At 42.5% G+C, this 17,264-nt stretch overlaps 1 protein-coding gene across 1 annotated transcript in view; it reads right to left on the reverse strand.

Annotated features, from left to right (window-relative positions):
* Positions 1-605: 605 nt before the first annotated feature.
* The window catches only part of zgc:171482 (zinc finger protein), a 59,669-nt gene continuing 43,010 nt past the window's right edge, over positions 606-17,264 (reverse strand). Inside the window, exons 6-7 of the mRNA XM_053875779.1 lie at positions 15,925-16,021; positions 606-4,740 (exon numbers count right to left, since the gene is read on the reverse strand). Coding sequence (XP_053731754.1) covers positions 4,719-4,740; positions 15,925-16,021 — 119 coding nt within the window. The 3' untranslated portion in view covers positions 606-4,718. The remainder of the gene's footprint in view (positions 4,741-15,924; positions 16,022-17,264) is intronic.

The following is a 17,264-nucleotide window of genomic DNA, read 5'->3' on the forward strand; positions in this document are numbered from 1 at the left end:
ATGCATGAGCCTCGAGAACACGCGGCACTGTAGGCTAAGTGGAATAGTGACCCAGTATTCTCCCTCACCCTGATTTATAGAACATACTCGTCGGATGGCTCCGTGAAAATGACTTAATACCTCCGTTCATGTTTTATTTAGCTCATCTGTTGACTGTACGAGGCCATTAGGGGCGGGTGACTGCTCCATTTTGCTCCGAATATTCCTCCTCCCAACACGTGCTCAGTCCCACGCTTGCATTTTTATCCCTCACTACTTTATTTAAATGCAGAAACCGACAATTAACATTTATCACTGCAGAGATCTGAGCCATCTCTACGTAAGGTTTTTTTTTTAAACTACAATATTCCTCAGAATACCTTGTTCTCACCCACCTATCAGCTTCAAAGCCATGAATTTGGGAGTGTAGCACAGGCACCGCGGTGACTGTGAGCATCTGGTGCTCCGGGAGGGAGATGATAATTAGCACCAAATGTAATATTTATTTGTCCTACATGTAGCAGAGCTTCACACGATAATATCCAGGTTGTAAATCCCTCTTTTGTGTCATATAGCGCTTGGATAAAACTAACAATGACAAAGACAACAAACACAGCAAAGCCATCTCTGAATAAACTTTATTTACTTCTCAAAATACTCATATATTCACCACAGCTTTATTTAGTCTCCGTCAACCCACATCTTTTAAAAAAAACCAAATATACTTTTGTCACATTTCATATCACATTTTACGCACAAGACCCGCTAAGGCTGTGTATAAAACTACACAGTGTCTGTGGCTGAGGTGGATGGTCATTTGTGTGGTTTATGAAAATAGGTGAGAAAGGATGAAAGGATTAAGAGTGAGGAAAGATTAAACAAAGTTAGAGTGCTCAAGATTTAAGAACTTAATCCTTGTTTCTTTTTTTTTTGTTGCACTTCATGTTGGTTTGAGACTAAATCCCTTGCTTCAGAGTTGTATTCAATTTGCTGTAAGACTTCCAGAATTATGGAAGATGATATTTTTACATAGCTGTGTTTCTCTCACAAGATTATATTTTCGCGTTTTTATTTGAGTAGCAAGTCACATATTTTTAGCACTGATTACATTTACTGTTCAGTGACTAGACAATAGTGACCTGTTGTTTTTGTAATAATTCTCAGATGTTTATGATGTACATGAGGGATTCTGTTTCCTTTACCTGTCAATGAAGAACATGGAGGAATTTGAACAACCAGTGCAGTGAAACACCGAATTAGCTTCTTCTTTTTTTTCTTTCTTTCACTATAAAAGTGTAGTTAGACTTAAAGTGACCAAACAGTGATTAAAATCTGAATATAGCTGGGGCAGATTTTTCTAATAGTCATGTTAAAAATAAGATGCTCATGTTTACAGATTTTGCACAATGAGTTCTTCCTTGGATTGAAATGTAAGACTGTAATGCCATAAGTCTAGATTCCACTAACAACAATACATAATCTGATTTATTTTAACATCATAAAGTAAGTGTCTGAAATTGTCACTGATATTTTTCAATCAAAAATTGATTCAGAGCTGGACAGTCTGCAGAATTGACTTTTGTCTTGAGTTTTTTTTAGGTGGTTGTTTCACATTAAGTCTTTAATAAACAGTGACGAAGGAGAAATCCGAGTTTTGATTTATGATTTGGAGTTCTGTGTAATGCATCCAAAAAAAAGAAAGAAAAAAAAAAGAGAAATGAGTTGAGAATGGAAACCAACTGCATCCATCCTTTCCGTGGTGGTGGTTCATTAGGTGCGTTACAGATGTTTCACATCCTCACGTAGTCAGCGTTCTCACCCAGAAATACATCTGTTGCACGTTACGTAACATCTTCCCAAACTCAGTGACTCACACTGTCTTCTGTGCAGGCTGTGAAAGCGAAACATACAAACGGTTGTCATGAAAACACCGGCGCTGCAGTTGAAACAGTCACGACGCACAAGTGATTGTACTTCTCTAATGACATCGGTTTTAACAAAGAGCTTGACTGATGGAACAGCTCCTCGAGAGTCACTTGATCCGGCCGTGTAAAGGGTTCATTATGAGGAGAAGATCTCATCAATCCCCTCGACTTTTGGGACAGAAATTCACCTCCTTGTGTCGCCATCTTTATATTCTCAAATCCCTCAGACATTTCTTTGTACTCACATTTGAAACTGGAAAAAATAAAATATCATGAGCTGCTCAGTGCTGATTCCATCTATACTTTCTACTTCTCTTTTTTTTTTTTTATATCAAATACACAAATGTCACCGACAGCTGCTACTTATTTACAGAGACTTTTTGCATTGTTGAACTTCACCACTTCAAAACCACATCGCTATGGTTCACAATACAGTGCGATTGCATAAAGACCTTATATCTGCAGAAGAAAATCCAACTGTGATGTTGAAGGATCACCTTTTTCTTTATAAAAAAAAAAAAGAACAAATGCCTATTCTACAAAGTTTGAATCACAATAAAGCCTAAGATAGTGATGCATTTTTAAAGAGAAACACTGGCGGACGAACATCTGCAGCGAGTGTGTCAACTAATCTCTATATAGCAAACAGCTTCTGTGTAGAGTGAATGAACCAAGTGGTGAAAAGAAGCCAGTCCGAGCACTGAAATGTAAATTGATGCAGAACTATCTTTAGAAAAGTGTTGATGCCAAAACTGTGTAAAAGATTTTAAAAAACACGCAACATCTTACACTTCGCATGCATCGAAATACATCCCAGTGGTATTGCACACAAGCTGCTGCTACATGTTCGGAGTGTTTTACTCACTTCAACATTAAGAGTGTCAACATGTTGCACTTTTCAACTTCTCAGAGTTTACTCCGCTTTGGATCGCGTCTGACATCAATATTCAGTGCTGGAGGAAACTTTTTTTTTCTTGGTTTTTCAGTACATTTTTTGTAACAAATAACCTTGTGCTGATTCTTTTCACCCAGGCTGAACTGAACTTACTTCTGGGTTTTGGATCGAATATATTCTGTAAAAAGAGTGGACATTAGAACCGAAGCAAGCTTGTGGAGGGATGTTTATTTTAAAGTTGGGGGAGTAGTGACACGACACTGCAGATGGCACGATAAGGGAAACTCCAAGATATAGTTATGCGGAAAATCATAATGACTATTCGCTTCATAAACAACAGATTTTGCTCCCATTTATGGGGCATCTGAACATGCGACTTGAGTGACCACGTTGATGCGGTCAAGAACCTCTCTGTCTCAAGAAGATCCAGAAACATCAGGGTTTAGATTTTTGTATATAATACTATAATACTATGAATATTTTCTCTTCCATTCTCTCAGACGTATCATGCCCCATTCCTGCTTCTCTGAGACATGTAATTCTGACCGTTAAAAGATCTTGATCTAATGTACAGTGATTAAATATTGGACTAAATTATAACATTATCCAGAATGTATTTCACCTCACACTACTGTCCCCCTCTCCTTGTTCTTGTCAAATATCGTTTTGGGAATTCGTCAGAAGTTGAACATTTTATTTATACCACTGAAATTATGCAGCGCTGGAAAAAAAGTTTCATAGCATGAAAAAATATTTTTTGAGTTTCAAAGATGTGGCCGCATTATACAGACACAAGCAAATACAAATATATTTTTTGTTTATTGCTTACACTGACAAAAGTAAATTCTTGACAGTTTCAAAATGTCAGTTTTCAACACTGAGTAGCAAGTCAATAAATAACAGAGACTAGGTTCAGAACTGAACCAAAAATTAGATAAATCTAATGAATATTTAGCTCATAGTAGACTGCATGGAGTGTCCAAAAGTCTTTTTTTCCATCACTGTATTGACAGCCAGCTTGATGAACATGGGCGACTAACAGCCACATTTTCTGCCATGTGCTCCAGATGACTAGAAATCCAAAAATCTCATCAACACTTTTTTCCCAGTGAAGAACAGCTCAGCATTATTGGAGCTTGATTCTGGTATCGTGCTTTGAGGTAAAAGGGGGTTGAACCCGAGACCTTCTCTGGTGTAGCCACATTCTTAGGGTGAAGTGGATAACAACTATTCTGTCAGCATCCCCAGCAGCCCATCTGAAGCTACTTCTGGATTTGATACTACTAGGGTTTTCTTGTTGTTATTTTGAACATTTTTTCCACAATACAGTCAATAATTTCCCAGACAGCTCTTTGCAGACATATTTTAGGTAACGGTTTTTCATACTATGAGTTCTTCTAAGCCTCACACAGATCAATGGATGGATGGAGAAGGAGACTTACAGATGGGATAATGTTAGCTATAAAAAGGCTGCGGCTCATTGCTTAGCACATTTCTCACCACACAAGCTTGCTTCAGTTACTAAATCAGTCTACATTTACTGGAAACACAAGTCATAAAACCTGAAAATATAACCATGTTTATCCTGTCGGTTTTGATGAAAAGTAAGTTCGGGCCTGAGTCACAAATAAGGGGTCTGACAGGCTCCATCATGGAGAGAGATCTTTCCCGCATCGGAACGTTTGTGTTGTGGAATACTTGAGTGTCATTGTAGTCTCCCAGTTTTGGGCAGTGGAGTGACATCACTTCAATATTGCGACTGCAGTTCACCAGGCTTCCAACATCCGGTTTACTTCAGGTGTTGTGTAAAACATCATCCTGATTTCACGCGTCCCTCTCATGAGCATCTGTTGTAGAGGTTTCGGGACGTTCTTCTTCCTCAGATCTTCAGACTTTCCTCCTTCCGGAGCTTCTGCGACTCACTGCTGGTGTTGCTTCAGGCTGTAAACAAGAGCGACGAAGGAGTTTGTTAGTTCGGTGAAAAATGTATATAGAGGAAGACGGGGTCGACTCGCCTCGAGGCAGAGCAAGGGTGCAAGTTATGTCGGGGCGTACAGCAGGACCCTCAACGTCTTGGTGCAAGTTGGATTCAAAAGAGTGCAATTTGTTCATTTGTATTCATAGCAAGGAAGCAACATCAATGCCATCAACAGGAATTATTCACTACATTCTCACTCCCAAGGCTTCAAATAGCAACTCTCTTCAAGCCACTTCTGCGTCCTATGCTGAAGCAGAAGGCAGCTTTCAGCATTATGTACATGTTGACACTTGAAGGTCCATTTATGTTCCCCTTATATACGAAATTGTGCCTGTCTGTTTCAAACGTTTACTATCACTGATCACATGAGTCTGTGTGCTCTTTATGTTGGCATAGTTGTTCACCAATATATCCAACAGGGGGAGCAGCCCAGAGTCAAATGTCGTCGGAGGCGGTGGTCAGTGAGGCTGTTGAATATATCGCAACTGGAGGACGGAGAATTTCCGCCATTGTTATGTCTTCCTCGTGTCTCATTAGAGCTACGTATCCAATAGTTACAGCAGCACTGTCCTTACGGTTGACGGCGGTACTGCTCTGTTTGGTCTGTATCTGTAAGCTTTGTGGAAATATCAAGAAATACTGATGAAATGAATGCAAAGTATGGACAGAAGGATCCGTCCGTATCTGGATCCGTTGAGCATAAATGGGCCTTTAGGCTTTCAGCTGAAGACCATGTTCTGCCTTCCAGCATATCCTGGGGCACGTGTTGCGTAACTTTGGGAGTGAAAACAGGCTGGAATTATTCTAGAGGGAACTGGGAACCTGCCTCAAAAAGGTAACCCTGGCTACATTTAGCTGGTACTGCTCATCCTCACACCGCTGCTCACACTCTTTCCCTGCCCACAAAGTGACATTCCCCAGAGTCACTTTCAGTGTCTGAGAATTGCGATGTGAAGATCATGGGTCCATAAATCTGCTGCGCCGCCATGCTAATTGGTGGCCCATCTGACAAGTGCTACGCTAAGAACCCAAGCCAGGCTCCAGAGAAGGGCCCCGGTGACCCATGCCCAACTAAGTGCATCTGGCCCCTCAAACTTAAATTGACACACAATGAACTGGAACCACAATCGGGTCTTGGGTGGAGCCTTCATCAGATGTGAGGGATGGACAGTAAACTGTTTTCCATAAAATGATCGTAAAACTAATGCAGGAAATCCCTATATTTTAATTCTTTCCACATGTAAGTGTATATCATGTAATGACGTCGGCACTGAGCTGCTGCTGAAGCCGCATTAAAATACCTCTTCTGCTGACAGACTCACAGGATTTTAAACAAATGTCGATTTTGCAAGGGTTCCACCTATAATCCACTCCTGCTGGCAGCTCCAGAGGTTCCAATGAGACCAGTGAAGGTGAAGGTGCAGTGATGACAGTGGACTTTGTCTTTATCTTTGGCAGCTGATTGTTTACCCAGATTTTCATGCTGTGGCTGCATTCTTTTCCACTTTATCACCATGAAACAGAGCAACTCCGGAGGCAAAGATGCCGAACTTAATTAAAGCAAAGAGATATGTTTGACTTCTCAGCAAAACCTACCCAATTAAACATCTCATCCCGAATTCTGAGACCAAGTATCGGAGAAAGATTGGGATCGAAAGTGAACTGAGTGTCATGTGTATATATGCAGAGAGTCTAAAAAGCAGGAGCCTGGAGCTTAATCTTGCTGAAATGAGAAACGTGGCGGGTGGTGCCATGGACATTTGGACCTTCAAAGTCAGAGGCACCGGTGTTCTACAGCTACTCAATCACACACAGGGTCCAAAAATTCTAAACACAGTCCAAGCAACCAGCTGGGCAAAATGTATATTTATTCAAGTCCCGCTTTCTCACTTTTGAAAATAACGGTAGCCAGGAGGGTTTGGAAAGTTATATCAGCCAACTAATATTATCAGCCCGATATCAGCAAAATTGTCACGTAATAGTATCTATAAAACCCCAAAACTCAAATGTGTTGAAAATGCTTGTGAAAATCTGAGATTGAGTTTTTGCAGAACTGCAGTTGTCTTTCCATTTTTAGCTGACAAAAAATTGCTAATGTATCAGGAGGGAAAAAAGGGGTGAGGTGAGAGATTACTCTGCTGTTATTCGCCTCCACCGCGATTCTGGATCAATTCTTTTCATTCTCTCGTTATTATATCAACTTGTGTTGGGAGCTAGCAAGTATTAGATTTCATTTATATCAGTTCAGATTTGAATTCTCTCCAAAATAAATACATTTGAAGCCGTTGCAGGCCACTTGTTCTAAGGTGACTTGGTGGGCCCATATCTAGCCCCACGAGCCTCTGACGTCTGTATCCTAAAGAGTCGAAAAACACACAAATTTTAAACGTAATTACGAATTGACGAAATGGAATACTGATAAATAATAAATGGTTGACCATCAAATTTAGAGTGAGTTGAGTTTTATGTAGTTTTGACAGCGATTAAGTAAACTTCTCTGTGTGCCAGGTCCACCGCACCAGTTGATGTCTATTGGTATCTAGCGATACTGAATGGTTTCGTGAAACGGTGACGACAAACAGTGTGTCTTCTGTGACTACAGTACAGCACATCCAGCCATTGCGACTTAGAGTAGCACAACATTGGTCCCATCAGTTTCAATAATAAACTCAGTTAGGGTGAACGAAAACAGTTCCCATGATGCTTTGCAGTCCAGTCAACCAATCACAGCGGTTGATCGCTGCAACATGGCTCCGCCTCCACAGCCAGTCAGCTGACCAGTGAGGCGCAGTGGGAACAGAAGAGAAGTGGGAATATAAATGTTAATGAAATAAAACAATAAATGTTCATTGGTCTGATGTGACAAGGCGCAATCTTGCAGAGCTGCAGAGCATCATGGGAAGTCACCGTTACTGAGCTTGAGGGTGATGGCATCTAACATTCATTAAGGTGCGGTTAGTTCTGACAGTATTTTGCACTCTGGAAGTGAAGTGAAAAGGTGCCTAACCTGGATGAGAGTCTCAACAGCCCCATGCTGTGATCTGTCATTGTCTGTGGCTGTGCCTACCAACCCCTTGTCTTCTTCAGACTTCTCTCTGTAGCCCGCCAAGCATGGAGCTCCAGAATAAGGTCGCAGTCAAAGTCAAGGTAAGGTCTCAAACACCCGTGGGGGGTGGGATATTAAAGGTTGTGGTGGATGTGGAGTTTGTTAATAGACTAATCCAATAATCTGTCCCAGAGCCCTACATGTGGGGCGGGAGATATATGAGTGTGAGAGAGGCAGGAGAGCTCTGAGGATGTGAAGGTGACCTTGAGGCGCCGCTCGTGTGTTGCTGCCAGGTAACTGCCGGTTGGTGGTGGCAGCTCCTTCCACCTCGAGTGGGATTTTTGGATAGAAGGTGTGAAGAAAGACATGGGAGATGAAAACGGCCAGCCACAGTCCTGAACTAACCTTCAGATTTGCCTCCAGCGGAGTAACATAAACCCGTGTGCTCGTCCTATTAGCAGGTCGATAGCGCCGCATTTGCATCTCAGAGTTACTTCATGATGAAATCTCTTCCGCACACGTGTGTTTGTGTGTGCGGATAGTCAGAGATACTCGAGCTGAATAATTACCGGGGTGAGTGGGCTAAATGGATTGTCCCTAACCTCACCATCATACCCCGAGGGTGAGCGTCAACATCGCACACTGGAAATGCACACACATCCACGGAGTGAGGTCAGAGTCATGCAACATCAAAAGCACACCAAAAATCAAAAGCAGCGCAGAGCGAGCGGGGGATGTGAACATAGGCTGCATTATACGGGTAGTTTGAGCCGGCCAGCGATAAAGCCCTGCTGACATCTCACGCCAAGTTAACGGAGATTACTGGTTCTTCCTTGCTCCATGGTGGATTCGCTGGTGCTAATTAGCTTCTCTTACGTTTGTTCTCTCGGGCATTTGGATGTCAGAATGATCAGTTTGGTACTTAACTGCAATAACAACCGTCTACTGTTGAATGCTTGTTTGTCAACGTCAGTTATATTTGTCACTCAAATGTGGACCATCCATTATGATTTCCCCAAACTAGTCGGATTCATTGTGTCTGATCGGAGTAAAGTCTCATCTTAGACTGTCTTAGGAACAATGTTTCACCAACCACACAGCGGTAAAAGTGCATTTATTTCTATCATTCGCTTACTGCCAACCTTTTGAGACGTCATGGAGAGCAAATATTTGCATTTAAATCATCTAGAAATGAGCCAACCGTAACTCAAGATCCGTCTCAGAATTATAGGTCCCTTTACTCTGGGGCTTCTTTGACATGTTCCTGTTCGCTTGGGGTTTTTCAAATGGCGTCAACGGTGGAATCTCCATCCCATTCCGGATGTCCTTGAAGGTTGCATACCACAAATGACAAGTCAGGAAGTACAGTATATCACTTTACATTACGTCTGTCCCTGTCAATGTCGTCCATTAGAAATCTCAACCGATAATATGAATGTGCACGTCACAACCAATTCGGGGCAAAATCGGGCTGATACCACGTAACCTGACCAAGCCATGGGTACACGGGAACAGGTTTCTTTGGTCAGGGGAGGACTGGGCTTCTTCTATCAAGCTGCTGTCCCCATGACTCGAACATAAAGAGACGGAAAAGCTGAAGTCCTGAATAATGAATGTAATCCCGATGCTACCAAAACCACTCCAAGGATCTTTCTCACCTTAAGGGCAAAACATTTAAGGGAAGTCATTTTCCCACACCAGCATGATCAATGTAACAGCGACCATGAAGACAACAGTTTAGCTCTTGTCTTGCTCTTGACACTCCATCCTCCCAACAAAGACACAGACAAAACAGCCCTGTGGGACAGACTTAGAAATCTTTGTACTGCGTGAAAAGGGATATTTTCTGTCCATCCATTTAGCATTCTGGTACATCGGCTTATCACTTTGTCCCTGTCTGTTGGACAGATAAGTCCGGAGGCTTAATCGCAACATACTGCAACAACTGTGAAAATGTTCTGCCAAGTCCATCAGCTGTTATCATCATGTACACGTCCAATTACAGCCCGCGTGGAGTCCTCGGGTCTCTGATGACCTGCAGCGGATCCACTTTGAGAAGGAGTTGGGATGCAAAAGGACACCCAAGTTGACAGATCCAGCTGTTTAAAGAAGGAATTCATAATTAACACCACCGATTCTTGGAGGGTAGCGTGCAGGCAGATGAGGAGAAGCTTCAACTTAATATCAACAGAATGCGCTTTGGGACGCTCTGTTTGTATTTGTGTAAAAGAGCCCCCAAAAAAAACTGACACAAATGCACAAACACATAGCCTGTGGACTCGGAAATTTCCTTATTACTCATTTCACAGCGCTTCAGATGTTGCTCTCCGTGTTCAACTGTGGTTTTTGGAGATAAACAGCAGCAGAAAAGTGACACTTCCTATTGTGCTGTGCGATGAAGAGTCCCCGATCGCACACATATGCTATTTGGGAAACGTCTAAATTGATGAACAGTACTTGAGGGTTTAAAACATACACACGCGTTCCAAAATTGTGATTCTCAGTAGAGGAAGTAAAGTGCCCTTTTAACCGCGAGCTTCCCAGTGGATCAATGTGGCAGTGGAACGGAGCTGACAGGACTTATTTCCTGGACCGACGCTCTCTCTCTCTCTGACTTAAACACGTTCAGCGTGTGCGTGAATAATATCAGCCGAGGCTCAGGACCGACTCGCTGTAACATCACTTGTGCTTTGAGGGCGCTTTCATGAACCTTTTCACACTTCATGCACTCTAGGTCTGCAATCCTGCACACACTGCTCGAAGGAATTACCCATAATTCACAGCAGCGGAGCATTAAAAATGTGAGTCCCCTAAATATAATTTAATCTCATCCGATCGCCCCAACTCACTTTCCACTCTGTAAAGAAACACATTCAGCTCCTGTTAATGTGCCTTTTGGGTGAACTGGAGGTTTAGGCTGAGAATATACGGATCACGTTAAGTTTGAATTTAGGAGGAAAATAATCCCAGAGCACCATGTGTAGCGTATGCTACACTGGAAGTGTGGGAAGAAGAAATGATGAGAAACGTTCTGTTTCCCCACAAATCTGTCTCTGCTGCAGGAGGGTATGTATAAACCTCTTAACAACAACCTGAGTATAACTAAAAAAGCTTTTTGAAAATGAGTATTTCAGGACTTATAGCAGAGGCAAAACATTAGCATAAACTTAGAGGATTTATATGCAGTACAGCAACCGCTCGGATCTTAGAAACTTTCCATCGCTCAAAAAGATTTCATTGGAAGGAGAAAGTGAAGAAGAAAACATTTCCAGGCTCCAGTTCTCAGGCCAGTTGCCTAATCTAAATCCACCATCTATGATGACCCAGATGTGTCAGACTCAAGTCCCGGGGGCCAGATCCAGCCCGCTAAGTCATTTGATGCGGCCCACGAGTCACATGGCCGACTTGGTCGGAGACACTTGAGGAGGATGTTGATATCATGACCCAAGGCTGTTGTTAAATCTTGTATTATAGTATTTGATGATTATACTTTTTGTCTAGTCAAAAAGATTGACCTGAATTTAACTTCCTCCTCCAATTTGAGCGTGTTTTTTGACGGTTTAGTGAATTAAATACACAAATCTATCTTTCACAAAACAAAACTCTCTCCTATGGGTCACCGCCTCATTTTAAATTAATTCTTAATTTATTTCCCAATAAATCAAGAACCCATCTCTCTATGGATCACAACTAGAAAAGAATTTCTTTAAAAAATTGGATTGGCAATTTCTCACCAATACCCTATTCCACTATAAGAGGCCGGATTGGGTCGATTCCCGATACCAGGATCGGCATCGGTACATTCCTAGTTTCAGGTATGAAGGTTGAGGAACGTCAGCTATGTTGATTATAGACTTCAGTGTTTTGCTGGTGGTTCAGGTGACTTATGGTGTGTTTCAGTTACACTGGAAGTTGGAGCTCAGACTTGGGAAGTGATGTCTCTGCCAAGCTTACAGTGTTAAGTTGGAAGTTGACCTGGCTAGCACTAACCATTGTTAGCATGGTCCGCATTGTGGCACATACTGTATATATATTATATATAAACAGTGGTACCTCGGTTTTGGAACGTCCTGGACTTCGAACAAATCGGAGTTCGAACAAAAATTCAGACATTTTTTTGCTTCTGATTTCGAACGAAAATCCAGAACTCAAATGCCCCCCAAAAAAAGCAGGAAAAAACATAACGTGTGCGGACCGATCGGCTGACCCACAACGCGCTTTGTTATTGTGCATAATGCAGCCTCTGTATGCAGACGTGTCCCGTTAGCTACATTTACTGGCTGTTCTTTCTTCATATTGAGGTGTAAAACCTTTCCTGTCTCCACACTGGACCGTGGTAGAGTGTCACAGGGGAGGCGCTCGCTCTCCACACCTCCGAGGCTGGAGCACACACTCCAGGGTTTGATGTCCTGTTGTGGGCTGGAGCTGGGGCAGGGTTGAGGCGAGTCTGGGACAGAGCTAAGTTACTTGGTTTATGACTTTGTCACAGCCAAACTGCACAGAAGCGCACATTCAGAGCTGGACACGCACCGGGCACCTCTTCACTTCTGGAGAGACGTCACTCACTCGGCAACCCCTCCCACATGCAGCGGCCACACACATAGAGGAACAGCGCACCTGCAGCACACACTCTACATTCACTCCTACAAAAGACTATTTTAATTTTATTTCTTTTTCCATTAAATGTAATGGGAAAAATCGATTCAGATTTTGAACAAACCGCTTCTCGCACGGTCGTCTGGAACGGTTTGTGGTCAAGAACCGAGGTACATACAGGTATATATATATATGTGTGTGTGTGTACCTCAGTATATATATTATATATATATATATAATCCAGCCATCTTCCGACAGGGAAATCTGATGTGGGAATTTCCCAGTTCCAACTGGAACGCACCATTAGATGATAGTAAGCTTGATGGGAAAATGTGGTGGAGAGATGATAGAGAGGACACCAGGTATTGTTTTGAGAGCAGGTTTGGATCCACAACAAGGCAACATTACAAAGCTTCATAGGGATTTGCCTCATTCATGGAGACTCAAGTGAGATGCAGGACGCACCAGTAAGTCAGGGCAGGAGCCGGGGGAGTGGCAGAGGACATGAGGAGAGCAAGTTCAAGGTGCATACAGCAGAATGTGTTTGGTTTCCAGGGGCAGGACAGCGACGAGCACAGATGGGCAGGCAAGCGAACAAGACTCTGGCAGGAGTCAGACAGGAAGGCTGGATGTCGTCAAACACTCTGGTTAGTCACAGCAGAAGGTAATCAGGCTTATTAATGCGAGTCAGGAGCGGAGGAATTCCCGGGGTGGATTGGGAATTCTGACAGCTATTTGTACAAGTGAGCCAGAGATGAGACCGATCGAGACAGTGTGCAGTTAATGAGCGGAGGGTGAGGTTTACCAGTGCAAATGGCTGCTGGGTGGAAGGATGTGGTGCACACGCACAGGAATGCTGTGTGGGTCGTGACGAAACAAACACACAAGCTAGTTGTGAGGACTGGGACGCTACAGCCGCTAAAAATGTAAAGAGTTGATTTCAGACGCACTGTGATGCCATATATCAGGGGTCTGGAACCCAGGCTTTTGTTCCAACTGGTCAAGAGGAAACCTTCTCAGTAATTAGTTCGGCAACCAGACGCGTGTCAAACTAGTCTACCCTAGTCACTTCAGGTGCTCATGGCGTCATGGGCCAAGCAAAATTTATGTTTATGGAACAGTCTGTAAATGGAATTCTTTGGTAGGAAATATCCATGAAAACAATCTGACAATCTGCGCATTGGATTAGTGAAGGCTAAGTTAGGCATAAAGCTTAGCGGTTAGCAACACTGCCGACAGTGTGGTTTCCTTCCTTTCTACCTGTATCACCTGTACCTGGGTCACTTTGTAGGACATTTTCCTGATCATCACTTGACATTCATAAGTTCCACTTGTGAGCCTTGCAAGCCAAAGGACAAAACTAGATCTAGTTGTGGTGCCCTAGAACAGCGTTTTTCAACCAGTGTGCCAGTAGTGTGCCGTGGGAAATGATCTGGGTTCATCTACTTCGTCCGTAGACAGAGGTGAGCGATAAATGCGATGAACAATTAGAACGTGATGACAATCTCTCATGAGGTTACATGGATTGTTTCTATACGCTATAGATCTATGTTCTTGCACTGGTTCAGTCACAGCAGTGCTCTTCTTCCCACTCACACTCTCAGCGTAGAAGCCGGTGAAATAAATTGGTATTAAACCTGATGTGCCTCTAACTTGACCACAGAACTTCGCGACAAAATGATGGAGTGTTCCGTGTCAGACCTGCGACGCCAAAGACTGTCTGCAGCGCAGCGCTAATCGAGCTAACATGACGTCCCCCTTTACAAACCTCTAAATAGTGGAAGCAAAAACCTCCCTTAATAGATGATGCAGTAGTAGAAGTGAAGTGTCAACTTTAATTTGTCAGATCTGGTTAACAGCCGGTCTCTTCTGTTTCTTTAAAATTGGAAGTGAAGATTGTGAGTTGCTGAATTGCTTCAGAAAGGAATTAAACTTCCTTTTCGCTTTCGGAGCACAGAATCATAAAGTATTTTTTCTTTATCCCAGTACCATTTCATTTATAGTTATTTTGTCTGGAACATTAACTTTTTTTAATCTTCTATCCATCCACCCTTCTGTCACTTTTCCATTCTGCGTCTGTCTGAGACACAATGAGTTCTGTTTATCATTCACCAATATGTGTCTCATAAATATGACTTCTCCTCTCCTCAGTCCACTTCATCACTCTGAGACAAAATAAAGCAAGTACATTTAAAAGAGTTATGAGCCATCAGTGTTTCCCACCTGCCTCAGTTGGTGAAACACTTCATCATTCTTTCTACCAGCCTTGCTACATAGAGGACTGCTTTTTGTTTGCAACAAAAACAACCCAGCAGTGGAGTAATTTCACGTTGAACTGAAGACAGTGTTTAACTACATGTTGGACACTTGACTACTGAGATTGTCATTGATGTTTAAAATGCAAAAATGTACTTCAATAAAAGGACTGTTTTAGTTTTTTTGTGTCAATCAATCCTCATCCTCCCACTTGTATTCTAGCAGTGTCAGACAAGGGCTTCTTCTGAAACAAGGTGTACATGTTCTCCAACAACCAGAGTTCTGATAAGTTTTCTTAAGATATTGTTTAACTTATACAGTCATTAAAAATGAAGCAGAAAGTTAACATTTAGTAAATCGATATTGGTCAATTTTCATTATGCCGCAGCCAGTCATGTGACCGGAGGTAATAGAAATGAATGAGGAAAACCTTGGAGCAGCTGTGGCAACAAAAACAAATTAACAAAAAAGACGAATGTATTTTGGCTTTGAGCACCTGCCCCCTAAAATGCGCACGAGCCTGATTGTAACGTTCATTGTTTTTTTTCCCCTCTTCCTTCAGACCTGTGTAATTTGATGCAGAACTTTGGAGTTGGCAGTCAAGAAAAGTGTTTTCACTCGAGGGTGAGTCAAACTCAAGGCGACCTTGCTACTTCGACCAACAAAAGAACACGCACATTATGCACACTATCTTGAGTCAAAAACAATCCCTACCTAATTCACTGAGACAAGTCGTGGCTTCACCAGCCCTATTCAACTTTAACTTTATTTAAAATCTTTTTTTTTTGTTTGAGAGTTTGCAGCTAATTTTGTTTTGGCCTCCCTCCAGCTCCAAACCGCCAAGTAGTTGTTTACTCACTTTTTTTCTAGTCCAGTGTTCGTGCATCCAACTGTTAAATGCAAAAGTTGTTTACTTACACAAGGCGGGTTCTCTGATCTGTGTTCTGTGATAAGCTCTTTTGCTGTTGCCGAAATAATAATGAAGTTCCTATTGCTGTTTATGGGATAAATAATTCAACACCCGCAGGCCCTTCGAATCTCAGTTATAAATAAGCATGTAACGTGACTGACACTTGTGTGGGTGAAGTGTACTTTCAGATGCACAGTCGAGTATTTGGAAAAGAGACACAATAGTACACAGACTGTCACGCTACATGCATGTCCACGGCAGCGATCCGCTTGACTTCACTGTGAAGCTCGCTGAATCTTTAATCGTCTATGAGACGTTGCTCTGTAGGAGAGTACTCACTTGTTCTGGTGTTTGGAGCCCTGGAGATGTGCGTGGTACTGCTCAATGGAGTTGAGGACCACACTGCAGACGCTGCAGGAGTAACTACTGCGCAGACCTGCGGACAAACACACAGAGATTGGAACTTGACTGGAACTGGTCCCAGCTGTACAATGCTTGGGAACGATTTCTAACCATGGAATAGGAGGTGCTTTTCTGTCTTTGGGAGAGATGTAATGAAGCATGACTTCAGTGGAGTTGAGGAGTGAATAATATTATTTACATTCAGGTTGAGACAACAGACAATCGACCAGTCCGCCCTCTTGTGTTCAGCTTGGTGTTGTTTATATGTTGTCAGGCTGTGTGTTTGCTAGGGAGGCACAAGTCGTCTGGAGTTGAGTGCGCCTATATGTTTGTCTTAGTGTTTGGAGATCAGGGAACACGTCTGTATAGGCACCCAAAAATAGCTGGTATCAGGAACATACCAAAGAGGTCTAGGTTGGATTTGGGTCGGAAGTTTCTGTGCCAAAAACACAGTGTAATCTGAGATACTTGGGTCCAATATCATTTGTTCCATTTGCTAAGCCGGATTTCTAAAACTCTACCAGGGTCTGACCTGAGGTTGGATTCAAGGTGGACGCAGCTCACAATGCCTCAATTGACTCCTCTTTACCTGTGGTGTTCCTCCGTTGTGGTCAGTCATTCATGATCCTTCTAGATATGACTTTCATTTTACGAGCAAGAAAGAGGTCAATGGTGAGTTTGATTTCACGATTGACTATCTAAGCCTGGAACCAAAGAGAAGATTCCATCTAAAGCATAAAATCATTATGATGATGATGATGACAATGGTTATTATTTTATTTATTTATTTACTTTAGAAGGCAATATACGGTGCAATGAGACACTGATTTTTTTATTAGCTTTATTATTTGAGATCAATGTGATGTTAAAAAAGTTGAAAAATGAAAACGCAATTGGCTGAAATCAGAGTATAAGTTTTCTTGACAAATAAATCAGCCCATATTGCAAGGACTGGATGGATGTAGGGTCATAAGAACTCCGCTTCAGTCTGTTAAGGAAAGAGCTGAGCTAAAAGGCAAAGCTCTTGAGTTAACATATGGCTTCGGGTGGAGACAGAAAAAAAAAACCCAAGATGGCCATTGGACAGAACCTCTGCATTGCCAGGTTAGCGGGCCACTCTTCACCCATCTGGTTGAATCCTTGGTGAGGTGTTGAGAGTACGTCCCACCAGGCTTCTCACGAGAGGGAGAAGGAAGCCTCTTTGTAGAGAGTCTGTGGCCCCAGAAGAATATTTTTTCAGTAGAAAAAAAACCAAAACGTCTCAAACCACACAGGTG

This window comes from Synchiropus splendidus, chromosome 9 (assembly GCF_027744825.2).
Source record: "Synchiropus splendidus isolate RoL2022-P1 chromosome 9, RoL_Sspl_1.0, whole genome shotgun sequence".
Taxonomy (NCBI): Eukaryota; Metazoa; Chordata; class Actinopteri; order Syngnathiformes; family Callionymidae; genus Synchiropus; species Synchiropus splendidus.